At 51.7% G+C, this 16,406-nt stretch overlaps 1 protein-coding gene across 2 annotated transcripts in view; it reads right to left on the bottom strand.

Moving 5' to 3' along the window:
* The window catches only part of LOC139239216 (tyrosine-protein kinase receptor UFO), a 187,489-nt gene that overhangs the window by 81,309 nt on the left and 89,774 nt on the right, over positions 1-16,406 (bottom strand). For both annotated transcript variants that reach the window (XR_011588615.1, XM_070867893.1), the window contains exon 7: positions 8,433-8,616. Coding sequence is in view for 1 of the 2 variants with exons in the window: in XM_070867893.1 (XP_070723994.1) it covers positions 8,433-8,616 (184 nt within the window). In the remaining variant the exon portion in view is untranslated. The remainder of the gene's footprint in view (positions 1-8,432; positions 8,617-16,406) is intronic.

Below are 16,406 nucleotides of genomic sequence, written 5' to 3'. Positions count from 1 at the left end.
TCCCAGACACAGAATTCTGCTTAACTGAAATATTTCCTGTTACACTCGTTATATCGAATTCCAATGCCGGTTTAACGCTTAGCTTCATTAGCAGGAGGCTCGCTTCACTGGAGAGCCTGGGGTCCATTAACAGTGCTGGTAGCGGCAAGAAACCTGATCGAAAAACGCCTTCCGCTTCTCCGTCTCACTTCATTAGCGTCAGGCAGGCCTGGTTTCACTGGGGAGCCTGGGGCCCGGTTAGCGCTGCTGGTGATAACTGTTATGTATTTAACCCCTTGTAACCTGTATAACACCTGACCACCAGAGGGCCCAGCTGTTGGAGTCCCAAGGGATCCCAGCATCCCTTGGGAGCACGGTATATAAGCAGGCCACCCACGGGGTACCTGCACTCTGGAGTCTCATTAAAGGAGCTAAGGTCACACTTGCTCATTGTACACAGTACTCAGTTTCACCCTTTATTATGAGTGTAACAATTGGCGACGAGGTAATGAACAACCGCGTGAAAATGCAAAGAACAGTCGATATCCTGGAGAAGTTCTCAGAAGGAGATGATTGGGAGGCCTTTGTGGAGAGACTCGACCAATACTTCGTGGCCAACGAGCTGGAAGGGGACGAGAATGCTACCAAACGAAGGACAATCCTCCTAACCGACTGTGGGGCAACAACCTTTAGCCTCATGAAGAATCTCCTAGCTCCGGCAAAACCAACAGAGAAATCCTATGAAGAATTGTGTACGCTGGTCCGGGAACATCTAAATCCTAAGGAAAGCGTTTTGGTGGCGAGATACTAGTTCGACACGTGTCACTGATCGGAGGGCCAGGAAGTGGAGAGCTACGTCGCCGAACTAAGGCGCCTCGCAGGACATTGTGAGTTTGAGAGATTCCTAGAACAAATGATTAGAGACTTTTTTGTACTGGGCATTGGACATGAGACAATTCTTCGCAAACTGTTGACTGTAGAAACTCCGAATCTAAGTAAAGCCTTAACGATAGCCCAGGCATTTATGTCCAACAGCGACAACACCAAACAGATTTCACAAAGTAAAGAAGTTTCAGCCAGTACTGTGCATAAAGTAACGTCGGGCTTGAGCAGGAATGTACATGGCAGAACGTACACGCCGGCTGCTGCTGCCTGACCTCAGATACCCAGAGTCTGCCATCAATCGGTGCTACGAGGCAGTTAACACCTTGTTGGCGCTGTGGCGGTGATCATCGGCCCCATCAATGCCGCTTCAAGCACTCTGCGTGTAACGCAGAACAATGGGACACCTCCAGCGAATGTGCAGGCGAGCTGCAAACCCTGCAAACCACCACGTTGCAGAGGAAGATCGATCCACTGGGGATCAGGCTGAATTGGAGACTCATACCGAGGAGGCAGAAGTGTACGGGGTGCACACATTCACCACGAAATGTCCACCAATAATGTTGAAAGTTGAACTGAACAGTGTTCCAGTATCTATGGAACTGGACACGGGTGCAAATCAGTCCATAATGAGTAAAAAGGCCTTCGACAGGCTGTGGGGCAAAAAGGTACACAGGCCCAAGCTCAGCCCCATTCACACCAAACTAAGGGCATACGCCAAGGAACTAATCCCTGTAATTGGCAGTGCAGAAGTCAAAGTCTCCTATGATGGAGCAGTACACGAACTCCCGCTGTGGATTGTGCCAGGGGATGGCCCCACATTGTTTGGCAGAAGCTGGCTGGGAAAAATCCGCTGGAACTGGGACGACATCCAAGCGCTTTCGTCTGTCGACGACGCCTCATGTGCTCAGGTTCTGAGCAAGTTCCCATCGTTGTTCGAGCCAGGCATTGGAAGCTTCTCCGGGGCAAAAGTGCAGATCCATTTGGCTCCCGGTATGCCACCTATCCACCACAAGGCTCGGGCGGTACGGTACATGATGCGTGAGAAAGTGGAAATTGAGCTGGACAGGCTGCAGCGAGAAGGCATCATCGCATCGGTGGAATTCAACGAGTGGGCCAGTCAAATTGTCCCGGTACTTAAAGAGGATGACACGGTCAGAATTTGTGGGGACTATAAGGTAACGATTAATCATTTTTCGCTGCAGGACCAGTACCCGCTACCCAAGGCAGACGACCTATTTGCGACCCTGGCTGGAGGGAAGACGTTCACCAAGCTGGACCTGACCTCGGACTGCATGACGCAGGAGCTGGAGGAGTCTTCGAAAGGCCTCACCTGCATCAACACGCACAAAGGTCTGTTCATCTATAACCGGTGCCCGTTCGGGATTCGGTCGGCCACGGCCTTAGCCAGATCCCATGTGTGGTGGCCTGGCATTGACTCAGATTTAGAGTCATGCGTGCACCAGTGCAACACTTGCTCTCAGCTGAGCAATGCACCCAGAAAGACACCGCTAACTTTGTCGTCGTGGCCCTCCAAACCGTGGCCGAGGATCCATGTGGATTATCCGGGCCCATTTTTAGGCAAAATGTTTTTGGTTGTCGTGCAAAATGGATTAAATGTACAATAATGTCTGTAAGCACGTCCACGGCCACTTTTGAAAGCCTACGAGCCATGTTTGCCAAGCACGGCTTGCCTGATGTCCTAGTCAGCGACAATGGGCCGTGCTTCACCAGTGCTGAATTCAAGGAATTCATGACCCGCAACGGGATCAAACACATCACATCTGCCCCGTTCGAGCCCGCATCCACCGGCCAGGCAGAACGGGCAGTTCAGACCATCAAGCAAAGCTTGAAACGTGTGTCATAGAAACATAAAAACATAGAAACATTCAAAGGCTTCCTGCAGACCCGGCTGTCCTGAGTGTTGCTCAACTACCGCACCAGACCCCACTCACTCACCGGGGTTCCCCCAGCCGAGCTGCTCATGAAAAGGTGCTGAAAACAAGGCTCTCTCTTGTCCACCCTGATCTCCATGATCACCTAGAGGGCAAGCGGCATCAACAAAGTGTGTACCATGACCGCGCAAACTGGTCATGCGACATTGAGATCAATGATCCTGTGTTTGTGCTCAATTATGGACATGGTCCCAAATGGCTCGCTGGCACGGTCACAGCCAAAGAGGGGAGTAGGGTGTTTCAGGTCAAATTGGCCAATGGACAAACGTACAGAAAACATTTGGACCAAATCAAATTGAGGTTCACCAACAGCTACGAACAACCCAAAGAAGACACCACCAACTTTGACCCTCCAACACACACACAAGTGGCAACTGACATCATGGCTGACCACGAAGCCGAACTCACCATCCCCAACAGCCCGGCAAGGCCGGCTGCCCAACAGCCCAGTGAAGAACTAACCAATTCACCCACAGCCGCATTTGTATAGAGACGATCGACAAGGGAGCGAAAAGCCCCAGATTGTCTCACCTTGTAAATAAGTGTACTATTGACTTCACGGGGGAGTGGTGTTATGTATTTAACCCCTTGTATAACACCTGACCACCAGAGGGCCCACCTGTTGGAGTCCCAAAGGCTCCCAGCATCCCTTGGGAGCACAGTATATAAGCAGGCCACCCACGAGGTACCTGCACTCTGGAGACTTATTAAAGGAGCTACGGTCACACTTGCTCATTGTACACAGTACTTAGTTTCATCCTTTATTATGAGTGTACCAATAACAGCAGCCAGCTCCACACGCCGCCCACCTGGGCAATGTTCCGCCCGTTGCCCGAGACCCAATCCACGGCACCGAGCAGGGCCTCGCCGTACAGGGGAGGCCGTTCAACTGCCTGCTCAGGTAGATGTGAAAAAAGACCCCACAGCACTATTCCGAGGAGGGGTGGGGATTCTCCGAGTGTCCCAGCCAACCATCCTCCACAGCACCTCTGTAACGTATGCACCTGTGAGTATGCTCGCGGGTTTGCAGAGGTGTTGATTGTGGTACCGGTTGGTCACTTTGACCCCTCCCCCTGCGTTTGTCGCCAAGATACAGAAGAAGCTGGTGGACTTCTTCTGGAACAACAGGAAGCACTGGGTCTTTGCTGCGTTCTGAGTCTCCCGCTTCGGGAGGGCGGTCAGGCGTTGGTGTGCGTCAGCACCCAGGCTGCGACATTCCGTCTTCAGACCCTGCAGGGATACCTCTACATCGAGCCCCCTCCTAGATGGTGTGCGCTGGCGACGTATTTCTTCCGCCAGCAGTACAGCCTCAACTACGACACGCAGCTCCTGTTTGTGAGCTCGGGGGGGCGTCAGGACCGCCGTGTCCAGGGGCTGCCTGTCTTTTACCAGGAACTCATCAAGGTCTGGAACAAAGTCGCCACCAAGCACAGCTCTCCCCTGTCTGGAGTGGCGGCTGTCCTTCGGGAGCTACTGCTCAGGAATCCGTACCTCCACGACCGCGGTTTTAGGTGGCAGGCAGATGAGAGGGCTGTTTGGCAAGGTGACCAGGGTCAGGGACTTGCTGGATGGCGAAGGAGCGGGCCGGATGGCGCCTGAGGAGCTGGCACGGCGCATATCCTGGGCCGACGTCCAGCGCGCGGCCAATGCCATCGAGTCGCTAAAAACAGCGCTGGGCCCTGACTCCACTAGATGTGTCGAGGAGGCTCAAGCACGTGGGGCGATCCCGTCCGAACGGATCCCCTTTCAGTTCTGCGCGGAGGGGTTTCCTGTACGGGCTGCCCTTGCACACTCTCCACCTTGCCATCCTCATCAGCCGTCCGGACACGCCATGGCGCACCATCTTACCGTCCGGAGGAGGCGGGGGTCCCCAATGGAGTGCTCTCTACGCGGGAGTCCTCCCTCTATTTATTGGGGACTTGGCCTGGAGGGTGTTGCACGGAGCGGTCCCGTGCAATCGGTTTTTAAGTCGGTTCACGGGCTCCCAGGCCGCCTGCAATTTCTGCGGTCTGGAGGAGTCTGTGTTCCACGTTTATGGTACAGTGTGCGAGGTTGCAGCCCCTATTCCAATATTTGAAGGGGCTGCTCCTCAAATTCTGGTTGCACTTCAGTCCCACGCTCCTGATCTTTGGGCACCCTGTGCGGAGGGGAGCGGGCAGGTCCGAAGGCCTCCTCGTAGGACTGCTCCTGGGCACGGCCAAGGGAGCCATCAACCGGTCCAGGCAGCGGGCGGTCGAGGGGGTCGTTCAGCCCGACTGCCTGCCTCTCTTCCGCGGATACATCCGGGCCAGGGTGTCCCTGGAGATGGAGCACGCGGTGTCCACCGGTACGCTCGCGGCCTTCCGCGAGAGGTGGGCACCGGAGGGACTGGAGTGCATCGTTACCCCCGGCAACCAAATTTTAATTTGAACTGAGTTTACGTTAAAATTTTATTTGGAAATTTGTGCCCTTGCCAAAAAGAGGCACTTGATTTAAAGTTAAAATTAAAAGAGTTGTAGAGCTGTTGCATTGTGAGTGGCTTAGCCAGTCACGTGATGTTCACAAGACTCAATAAAGCCCCAGCCAGTTGGGTTCGGGGGGGGGATCCACGATGAGGCAGGTGGTTGTGAGCCTGGTGGATGAACTGGTAATGTGTCGTGTGATTGTTAAACCTTTTGCTAATAAACCAACTAGTTCTTAATAGCAATGTGTTGCGATGAATTCTTAGGCAAAGAACCCATGAAGCAAATAAACTGCTCATTTATCTCAGTTGCTGTTTGTGGGAACTCGCTGTCCACAAATTGTCCGCTGCATCCAGCTGCAAAAAAAAAACCCGCAGTGTCTTCACTTCAAAGTAATTCATGGAAAATGAAGCACTTCATGGACGTAAGGCCCCAAGTTAATGCACCCTCCTTTTCTCCTCCGATTCCAGAGGGGATTGTCATGGAGTAATATTCACATCGTTCACATCCACTGGACGTTCCAGAGCGCCTAGCAACCGATCAACGTCTTTTTGGAGTGTCGTCACTGTTGTAATGTGGGAAACGCGGCAGCCAATTTGCGCACAGCAAGCTCCCACAAACAGCCATGTGATAATGACCCAGATCATCTGTTTTAGTGATGATGATTGAGGAATAAATATTGGCCCCAGGACACCGGGGATAACTCCCCTGTTCTTCTTCGAAATAGTGCCATGGGATCTTTTACATCCACCTGAGGGGCCTCCGTTTAACAGCTCATTTGAGAGTGCAGTACTCCCTCTGCAGAGGCAATCAAAAAACACTCACACACTCTGCTATTTGCCGTCCCATTTAAGAACATAAGAATTAGAAGCAGGAATCAGCCATTCGGCCCCTCGAACCTGCTCCGCCATTCAAAGAGATCATGGCTGATCTTCTCCCTCAACTCCACATTCCTGCACTGTTTCTCGATTCCCTTAATATCCAAAAATCTATCGACCTTGGTCTTGAATATACTCAAAGACTGAGCCTCCACAGCTCTGGGATAGAGAATTCCAAAGATTCACCACCCTCTGAGTGAAGACATTTCTCCTCATCTCAGTCCTAAATGGCTGACCCCTTATTCTGAGACTGTGACCCCTGGTTCTAGACTCCCCAGCCCGAGGAAACATCCTCCCTGCATCTACCCTATCAGGCCCATTTTGTTGCTTTCACCAACAAACGCACTAAAAGGTTAAAGTTCACAACCACACGCCATGCAAAATTGAGATCACTTGCCCAATGACAGTGTTTACTAAGCACCTTGGGACATTTTACTATGCTAAAGGCGCTATATAAACGCAAATTGTTGTTGCTAATCAGCCACATTTGGATTACCCAATTGGCCACATGTGGTGAGTAGTGATAATATTGGATAACGCCGGTTTTAAGGGCATTGAGCAACATACGAGGAAGGACTGCTGCTTCACTTTTGCCCAAATATTTATTTCAGTCGTTGTCTGTTGAGCTGCTGACAACACGAGGCCAACCCAACCATTCCATGGGAAGCTAGTGTGTCAACAAAGAAAGACCTGCATTTGTAGAGTGCCTCTGGATACCTTAAAGTGCCTTCCATGACTACAGTACGCCCCAAAGAACTTTACAGCCAATGAAGCACTTTTTGAAGTGTAGTCTCTGTTGTAATGTGGGAAACGCGGCAGCCAATTTGCGCACAGCAAGCTCCCACAAACTGCAATGACCAGATAACCTGTTTTTAGGTGCTGATCCTGTATAAAACACTGGTTCGGCCCCAAATGGAGTATTGTGTCCAATTCTGGGCACCGCACTTTAGGAAGGATGTGAAGGCCTTAGAGAGGGTGTAGAATAGATTTACGAGAACAATTCTAGGGATGAGGGACTTCAGTTACGAGGATAGACGGGAGAAGCTGGGGTTGTTCTCCTTAGAGCAGAGAAGGTTGAGAGGAGATTTGATCGAGGTGTTCAAAATCATGAGGGGCCTGGACAGAATAGATAGAGAGAAACTGTTCCCATTGGCGGAAGGGTCGAGAACCAGAGGACACAGATTTAAGGCGATTGGCTGAAGAACCAAAGGCGACATGAGGAAAAACGTTTTTACGCAGCGAGTGGTTAGGATCTGGAATGCGCTGCCTGAGAGGGTGGTGGAGGCAGACTCAATCGCGGCTTTCAAAAGGGAGTTGGATAAGTACCTGAAGGAAAAATAAATTGCAGGGCTATGGGGAAAGGGTGGGGGGGAGTGGGACTGGCTGAAGTGCTCTTGCAGAGAGCCGGCACGGGCTCGACGGGTCAAATGGCCTCCTTCTGTGCTGTAACCGTTCTCTGATTGAGGGATAAATATTGACCAGGACACCAGTCTTCAAAATAGTGCCGCGGGATCTCTTACGTCCACCTGAGAGAGCAGACGGGGCCTCGGTTTAACGTCTCATCCGAGAGGACGGCACCCCTGACAGCGCAGCGCTCCCTCGGTACTGCACTGGGAGCATCGGCAGAGAAGGCCCTGGAGTGGAGCTCATACCCACAATCTTCTGACTGGGACGTGAGAGAGCTCCCCAAAAATGTTCCCTTCAAGCTGCGCAGCCGTGCTCTGGCGCTCCTGTTTTTAAAAATTGAGAGACCGAGGAGTAGGCCCAAGGAGTAGGCCCAAGGCCCGAGTACGGCAGACGGCCCAGGGTGGAAGAGAGGGCGGGAGAGGGTGAGGAGAATGGTGAGGTGATGAATTGGGCCGATCAGGAGAAAGAACTCCGGGGAGGAGAGGAGAAATGACTATCGCGGATTAGGAATGGAATTTAAGACGACCTACATTTCGATTTCTGAGAAATCGAGAACCAGTTTTGTGCACAGGTGCATTTATCTTAGGTTTCGATTCAGGATGTCTTTTGTTTACTGGAGGGGAGCGAGTAACGTGTCCACAAGCACATTTTATTAAAGAAATTCCATTTCCTTCGTAACCACTTCTGCTTTTTTTTATTAAGCGCGCAGAATTCCTGAAGGGGCCGGAAAGGAATAGGGGCAACATGGCTGCTCGGCTGACAACAGTGGGGGGTGCTGGGTAAAAGAAGGGACGAGGAGACTCGGCGACACCGGACACCCGTTCCCTCCGCGGAACGCACGCAGCCCCTCCCGCCCCGGACCACCCCCCCCTCCCAACCCCGGCTCTCACCTCCCTCGAAGGTTGCTGCCGTCACCCAGCTGCTCCAGGGCGAGGGGCCAATCCCGTTGCGGCAGGCCGAGCGGATCCGGTACCATGAGTACGGCGCCAAGCCCCTGATCACATGACTGAAAGGCGGAACAGAGATGTCCTCAAGATGGACCTCCTGGCCGGGACTGTCGTCGGACTGCTCGGTCTGAAAGGAAACAGGAAAAGCAAAAACGGGTCATTTTTTTTTTTTTAATACGTCGCCCCGCAGTCGGCAAACCTTCTTGTGCGAAGAAAGTTCGCTGCGTGCTAAAAAAGCAGAAGTGATTATCAAGCAAAGGGAATGTCATTGAAAAATGTGCCCCCCCGCTCCCCCCCCCAGTAAACAAAGGACATCGTGAATCGAAACTTAAGATAGATGTACGTGTGCACAAAAATAGTTCTTGGTTCCTCAGAAATCAAAATGGAGGTCATCTTAAATTCCATTGCGATTCAGCGATGGTCATTTCTCCTCTCCTCCCCAGGGTTCTTTCTCCCGATCGGCCCAATTCATTACTTCACCATTCTCCTCACCCTCTCTTCCACCCCGGGTAGTTTGCTGTACTCAGGCCTTGGGCCTACTCCTAGGCCTCTCAATTTTTAAAGTCTGCCTCCTTTACTCAGGAAAGCCTACCCGACAGCTCCATACCACTTAAAAGAAAGAAAGACTTGCATTTATATAGCGCCTTTCATGACCACGGACGTCCCAAAGCGCTTTACAGCCAATGAAGTACTGTTTTGAAGTGTAGTCACTGTTGGAATGTGGGAAACGCGGCAGCCAATTTGCACACAGCAAGCTCCCACAAACAGCAATGTGATCCTGATCAGATAATCTGTTTTGGTGATGTTGGCTGAGTGACAATTGGTCAGGACAGCAAAGAGAACTCCTCTTCTCATCTTCAATTTGTGCCATTGGATCGTTTGCCTGTCCACCTGAGAGGGCAGACAGGGCCTTGGTTTAATGTCTCATCCGAAAGACACACCTCCGACAGTGTAGCGCTCCCTCAACACTGCTCTGGGAGCTTCAGCCTGGATTTTTGAGCTCAAGTCCCTGGAGTGGGTCTTGAACCCACAACCTTCTGACTCAGAGGTGAGAGTGCTACCCACTGAGTCACGGGCTGACAAGATGGCACTTACGACGTTCGCTCCTGTGACAGGCTGACAGGAGGTCGACAGGCGGTAACTAGGCAACGCAGGTCAAGGACAATCTCCCATAGGATGGATGTGAACTCTGAACTTGGCCCAATCAGGAATGGTTTAGCAATTATCCCGAACGATTGTGAGCCGGAAGCTCGAGGCTGATGGGTAGCCATCAGGAGCGGCAGCCGGCAGGCATTTTGTTGTGTTGTAGAGGGAGCCAATGGGTGAGCTTTGACTGCCTTCATGTCCCACGCATTTCTGGTGTTGACCACTGAAAGAAAATGACTGGATATTATGTTTTCACCCCGAGTGTGTGTTCTGCCCTTGTGTTCTGAAGGCGCTGGACTCTTGTTGGGGATACAGTTACATATGCCACGGGCCTTGCTGGTGCCTCGCACAAGTGGAGAGCCACTAGACTATTTCACTGCTTGGGGCATCACACCCAAACTGGATCCCACTGTGGGAGCACCTTCACTACACGGACTGCAGCGGTTCAAGAAGGCGGCTCACCACCACCTTCTCAAGGGCAATTAGGGGCGGGCAATAAATGCCGGCCTTGCCAGCGATGCCAACATCCATGAGAAATACCACCAACAATGTCTCCGCAAGATCCTGTAAATCCCCTGGGAGGACAGACGCACCAACATTAGCGTCCTCGATCAGGCCAACATCCCCAGCATTGAAGCGCTGACCACACTCGATCAGCTCCGCTGGGCAGGCCATATCGTTCGCATGCCAGACACGAGACTCCCAAAGCAAGCGCTCTACTCAGAACTCCTTCGTGGCAAACGAGCCAAAGGTGGGCAGAAGAAACGTTACAGGGACACCCTCAAAGCCTCCCTGATAAAGGAGTCCCTGGCCAAAGACCGCCCTGAGTGGAGGAAGTGCATCCGGGAGGGCGCTGAGCACCTCGAGTCTCGTCGCCGAGAGCATGCAGGAACAAGCGCAGGCAGCGGAAGGAGTGCGCGCGGCAAACCAGTCCCACCCACCCTTTCCCTCAACGACTATCTGTCCCACCTGTGACAGGGACTGTGGTTCTCGTATTGGACTGTTCAGCCACCTAAAGACTCATTTTAAGAGTGGAAGCAAGTCTTCCTCGATTCCGAGAGACTGCCTATGATGATGATTTAAAAATAATCAGACTCTACTTTACACCAACATTCACTGGGCAGCCACCACTGATTAAACCTTGATACAAACTCGGAGAGCCAAGCTGGTGAAGTGAGCCCACCTACTGCCCACTCAGAGAGTGATCCCCTAACCCACCACCCCAAACACCCTCGATAGAGCCAGGACTTTAACCCTGCCTCAGGTTTCCGCGGTTTCTGAGGTTCGGCCTCAGTTCATCCTCCAAACACAAGGCAGGCAATTTCTGTCAAGCAACGATTGAGTAATGTGTTGATGAAAACTCAATGAATGGAACACTGTGGGAGAGACTCATTCTGAAACCGGAGGATAGGGAAATGAAACAGATGATTCCACAAATCCAATCTATTTGCTGCCCTCAGTAACTCCGCTGATGAAATGCTGCGTTGCGATAATCGCCTCGGAAACATGATGAGGGAGGGGGTTTGACACTTCGCTCCAAATCGCATTTACAAATTGACTTTTTAAGCTCTCGTGTCAACACGAATCTCCCAATCAAGACCGGAAAATACATTTATTTTATGTGTTCAAGTCCCTCTCCAGCAACTTGAGCACATAAATCTAGGCTGACACTCCAGTGCAGTGCTGAGAGGGTGCCGCACTGTCGGAGGTGCCGTCTTTTGGATGAGACATTAAACCGAGGTCCCGTCTGCTCTCTCAGGGGGACGTAAAAGATCCCACGGCACTATTTCGAAGAAGAGCAGGGGAGTTCTCCCCGGTGTCCTGGGGCCAATATTTCTCCCTCAATCAACATCACAAAAACAGATTATCTGGTCATTATCACAATGCTGTTCGTGGGAGCTTGCTGTGCGCAAATTGGCTGCCCTGTTTCCCACATTACAACAGTGACTACTTTCCAAAAGTACTTCATTGGCTGTAAAGTGCTTTGAGATGTCCGGTGGTTGTGAAAGGCGCTATATAAATGCAAGTCTTTCTTTTACTCCCAACAACATTTGTGATGTTACACGCGCTCCCACAATGCAGCTCTTCCTTGCACCCTTCCACTTGACGACACAAATCTCAAGTGGATGTGCGTGCCTGGAGAGGCAGTCGGCTATTCGACCATGGGCACATCACACTCGACCTGAATGCCGCTATCTCTCAAGGTCTCGCCCGAGTCAGAAGGTGGAGGGTTCAAGGCCCACTCCAGGGACTTGAGCGCAAACAATCTCGGCTGACACTCCCAGTGCAGTGCTGAGGGAGCGCTGCACTGTCGGAGGTGCCGTCTTTCAGATGAGACGTTAAACCATGATCCCAGCTGCCCTCTCGGGTGGAAGTAAAAGATGCCCTGGCACTATTGGAAGAAGAGCAGGGGAGTTCTCCCCGGTATTCTGGGCCAATATTTATCCCTCAACCAAGAACACCAAAGATAAAATTAACCCTAACCCGAACCCTAACCCTAAATGCAGTGGTCATTATCACATCGCAGTATGTGGGAGCTTGCTGTGCGCAAATTGGCTGCTACATCTCCCACATTACAACAGCGACTACACGTCAAGGGTACTTCATTGGCTGTAAAGGGCTTTGGGATGTCCTGCAGTCATGGAAGGTACTATGGGAATGCACGTTCGTTTTATCTTTCAATACTTTATCCGAGATTCACTGACCCAGAAGTGGCCGGGACTTGACTGTGGAACCATTCTGGACTGTGTGGCTCAGTATCACACTGGACGGAGCAGTTACTCTATGCAACGGCACAACAGCCTTGCATCTGCTGCGGACTTAATGCCAAGGTTAAGCAGGAGCGAGAAGCAGTGCCAAGCATGTCTCTCTGCTGAACACACAGCGCTGTTTATGAAAAGACTCAGGATGCTCTCCTTGGAGCAGAGAGGGCCGAGAGGGAGATTTGATCGAGGTGTTCAAAATCATGAAGCGTTTAGGTAGAGTAAATAAAGAAAAACTGTTTCCAATGGCTGAAGGGTCGATAACCGGAATTTGGCTCATTAAAGAAACACCAAAATAAATAACTCACACAGCCTCGCCTCTGCATGAATATCCCATGACTCAGAGAGTACCGAGAGCTGCCAGCAACGTCTCACGAAGAATGTTCTGCTGTGGTTCGCTCACAAAGTCTTTGAGATCGTTGCTCCCGAGCCAGAAATGTAAGGTCACAGAGCAAGAATGGCTGCTGATCCTGGTGTCCATACGAGCAGTTAGTTAATCTCTCTCAGTGTCAGCCGTGGCTCAGTGGGTAGCACTCTCACCTCTGAGTCAGAAGGTTGTGGGTTCAGGCTGACACTCCCAGTGTGAGGCTGCGGGAGCGCGGCACTGTCGGAGGTGCCATCTTTTGGATGAGACGTTAAACCGAGGCCCCGTCTGCATTCGCAGGTGGATGTAAAAGATCCCGCGGCACAACTTCGAAGAAGAGCAGGGACGTTCTCCCCGGTGTCCTGGCCAATATTTATCCCTCAATCAACGTCGCTAAAACAGATTATTGGGTCATTATCACATTGCTGTTTGAGGGAGCTTGCTGTGCATAACTTAGCTGCTGTGTTTCCCACATTACAACAGTGACTACACTCCAAAAAGTGGCTTTGAGTCTGGTGGCCGTGAAAGGTGCTATATAAATGCAAGTCTTTTTTTTTTCTTTTTCTCCTCTCAAAAGGGAAAAGAGGAATTTGTTCCGAGCTAGCTAAGTGCTGACAGTAATTTCTACCCCAGGTTCGTTTTTTTAGGTTTATTCTCAAGAGGTGGACATCGCGAGATCGGCTGCATTCACTGTCCGTTCCTCGTTCCTGGTGGTGGGCTTTTGTGCGTGCTTGTAAATGTTCCATTTTTATTCTATTTCTTCCTCATGTGGGTCCAGGGCGCACGGTCTGTTTGTTGGTGGCTCAGTGAGTAGCACTCTTGCCTCTGAGTCCAAAGGTTGTGGGTTCAAGTCCCACTCCAGAGACTTTGCGCGCAATATCTAGGCTTTTCCAATTTCCCAATGGCTCGGGAGTTATTCATCTCCTTTGTGAAGTTTTTTTGCTGCCTAATTATAATCAGACATTCATATTCGAAGACGACCTCAAGAGGGCATGGCTCCCGTTCCCGAGCTTCTCTCACTGCCTCACCCCAAAGCTCAGCGCCAATTCCTCTCTCACACCTCGCCTTTAAAGCCTCCCCGTTCATTCGCGATTTAAAAAGAAAGCCTTGCATTTCTATAGCATGACCTCAGAGCTTCACGGCCAATGAAGAACTTTTCAAACGTAGTCATTGTTGAAATGCAGGAAGGGCGGCGGCCAATTTGCGCACAGCAAGCTCCCACAAACAGCAAGATGATAAATGACTAGATGTTTTGGTGATGTTGGTTGAGGGATGTAGTGAGTATTTACAATAAACACTCAACATCAGATGTGGGTTCGAAGATTCAAGTAGTCTTTATTTTGCACCGGTGGGAAGCCTGCCTGCTAGTGGGCTGTAGCCAGGCCTCTCGAATGACACAAAGTTCCAAGCAACCTTTTATACACTTAATGTGCACGGCCCGCACACCCCCGCCCATGCCATTTAATTGGCACAAAGCCCGCGTGCACAATTGCTGCTTGACGAATTCCCTTTCACCTCACACAATCATTGGCCTATGTCTCATACCAGATGGAGTTTCTCCACCGTGTCACTTTTGACCCCTTGCCCTGTTTAGCTGCCCCTCTGGGCCTCCTGTGGTTCAACAGTTTGGCTATTTGTAATTTGGAGGGAACAGCGTGCAGCGGCCCGGCCCGGAAATCGGCGCGGTCCCGGCTTGCAAGACCATCAGCAGGCCGGGGCCATTGGAGGGAGCAGTGTGCGGCGGTATACCCCTGCAGGGAGCAGCGCGTGCTGCTGCAGGAGGGCGACGGCTGCGAAGCCAGGTTGCTGATTGCAGTGCGGGCAGGCACAGCAGGAGGGGGGAAGGAGCGGCAAGAGTCCGTATAGGGGGAGTGACCTGGGCCCAAGAGAGGCGTGAATCTGGGGCCCAGAAGAGCCGAGGGCCCAGAGGCAGCATGGGCTAGCCCACACTGTGATATGTGCGCGCACTAGGTCCGTGCAGCAGAGCTGGTCTCCAGTCGTCCTGGGTAATCTTTGCCACTGGACCAAGACCTAGCTCTGTCAAGCCCGTGTGGTGGCTGGTGTGCAACGGTCACCCCACGTTAAAAGAATCCACGCACAGGCATCTTCCACCCTTCAGGATGTAGTTCGGGATCTGGAATATTAGGTACTTCATTGAAACACCTGTGAACTCATCCCTTTTTGGCGTGGAAGTAAGTCACCCTCGATACGAGGGACCGCCTACGATGATGATGATGTATTTGTGATTGTCCTCAGGTTACACAGCTTGTAAAGTTGACCACTTACAAAAGCCCTTTTTAGTTCCGAGACCCATTCTTAACCCTTTCATTATAGCAGAGCTCCGAAGCCCCACTTTAAGGGATAAACATTGGCCCAGGACCCCAGAGAGAACACCCCTGCTCTTATTTGAAATAGCGCCATGGGATCTTTTACGTCCACCTGAGCGAGCAGACGAGGCCTCGGTTTAACGTCTCATCTGAACGACGGCACCTCCGACAGTGCGGCGCTCCCTCAGCACTGCACGGGGAGTGTCAGCCTGGATTTTTGTGCTCAATGAGTGGGACTTTCTGAATACAGTGCTGCCCACTGAGCAGCTCCGGGTGAATGCCAGTTGAGACTGAGAGTCCCCTCCCTTCTTCCCCCCTCCCCGCCCCCCCATCCCCACCAATGGGGGTCCAGCGGCCTAGCAAGAGAAAAGGCCTCCCAAGAGCCTGAGCTTGCATCAGTGGGAGAAACCCCAAAGCAGACTGCCTGCCCACCTCGGGCAGACACCACTGCCCTTGGGTCGCAGTTCAACATTCGGATGAACGGTTTGTGGTTTCGGTGTCACAAGAGCTCCTTTCTACCCCGTCCCGCCCAGTGAGGGTGCAGCTTTTCTCTCAGACTGACTACAACTGTTTACAGTGGTGGGACCACCAACTGGGTTTGGCTAAGAGCCTCACTATTTCCGTCCGTCAGTCTCTCAAAGAGCCTGCATTCAGGATGCTAACGGACGGCGTTCCTAAATATTTGCCTACATTTACTACACATGGCTCCGCTCGTCGCTGTACTGCAGTCAGGTGAACCTCACGCATCAGCTGTTGCCTCCAAACCATTCCCTGCGCAAAAAAACTCAACTCATTTTTTCCTAACCCAAGACCCAGCCCCCCACCACAGAGGCTCAATCACACACTCCCCGGCTGACGGTGCAGTACTGAGGGAGTGCTTTCGAATGAGGCGTTAAACCTCTCGGGCGGATGTAAAAGATCCCGCGGCCACAATTTGGAAAGAGAAGGTCGGGGGCAGGGGTTAGGGGGAGTTCTCCCCAGTGTCCAGGCCAATGTTTATCCTTCAAACAACCACCAGGAAAAAAAACTGATTGTCGAATCCATTTATCTCATTTGCTCTTTGTGGGAGCTTGCTGTGCGCACATTGGCTGCCGCGTCGCCTACATTACGACAGCGACTACACTCCAAAAATAGAACTTTATTGGCTGTGAGGCACCTTGCAGCGCCCTGAGGGTGCAAAAGGCACGTTATGTTCTTTATTTGGTTTCCAAACCAATGGATTCTCCTTGCACCTGAGGAATTTGAACGGTTATTTACTTTTTCTTGCCAGGTTTCTCCCCACCTCCCACACCGCCAACGTCTGCATTCTGTTTCCACG

Source organism: Pristiophorus japonicus, chromosome 26 (genome assembly GCF_044704955.1).
Source record: "Pristiophorus japonicus isolate sPriJap1 chromosome 26, sPriJap1.hap1, whole genome shotgun sequence".
Classification (NCBI taxonomy): Eukaryota; Metazoa; Chordata; class Chondrichthyes; family Pristiophoridae; genus Pristiophorus; species Pristiophorus japonicus.
The sequence above is the reverse complement of the archived record's forward strand: the minus strand, read 5'-3'. Positions and strand labels throughout refer to the sequence as shown.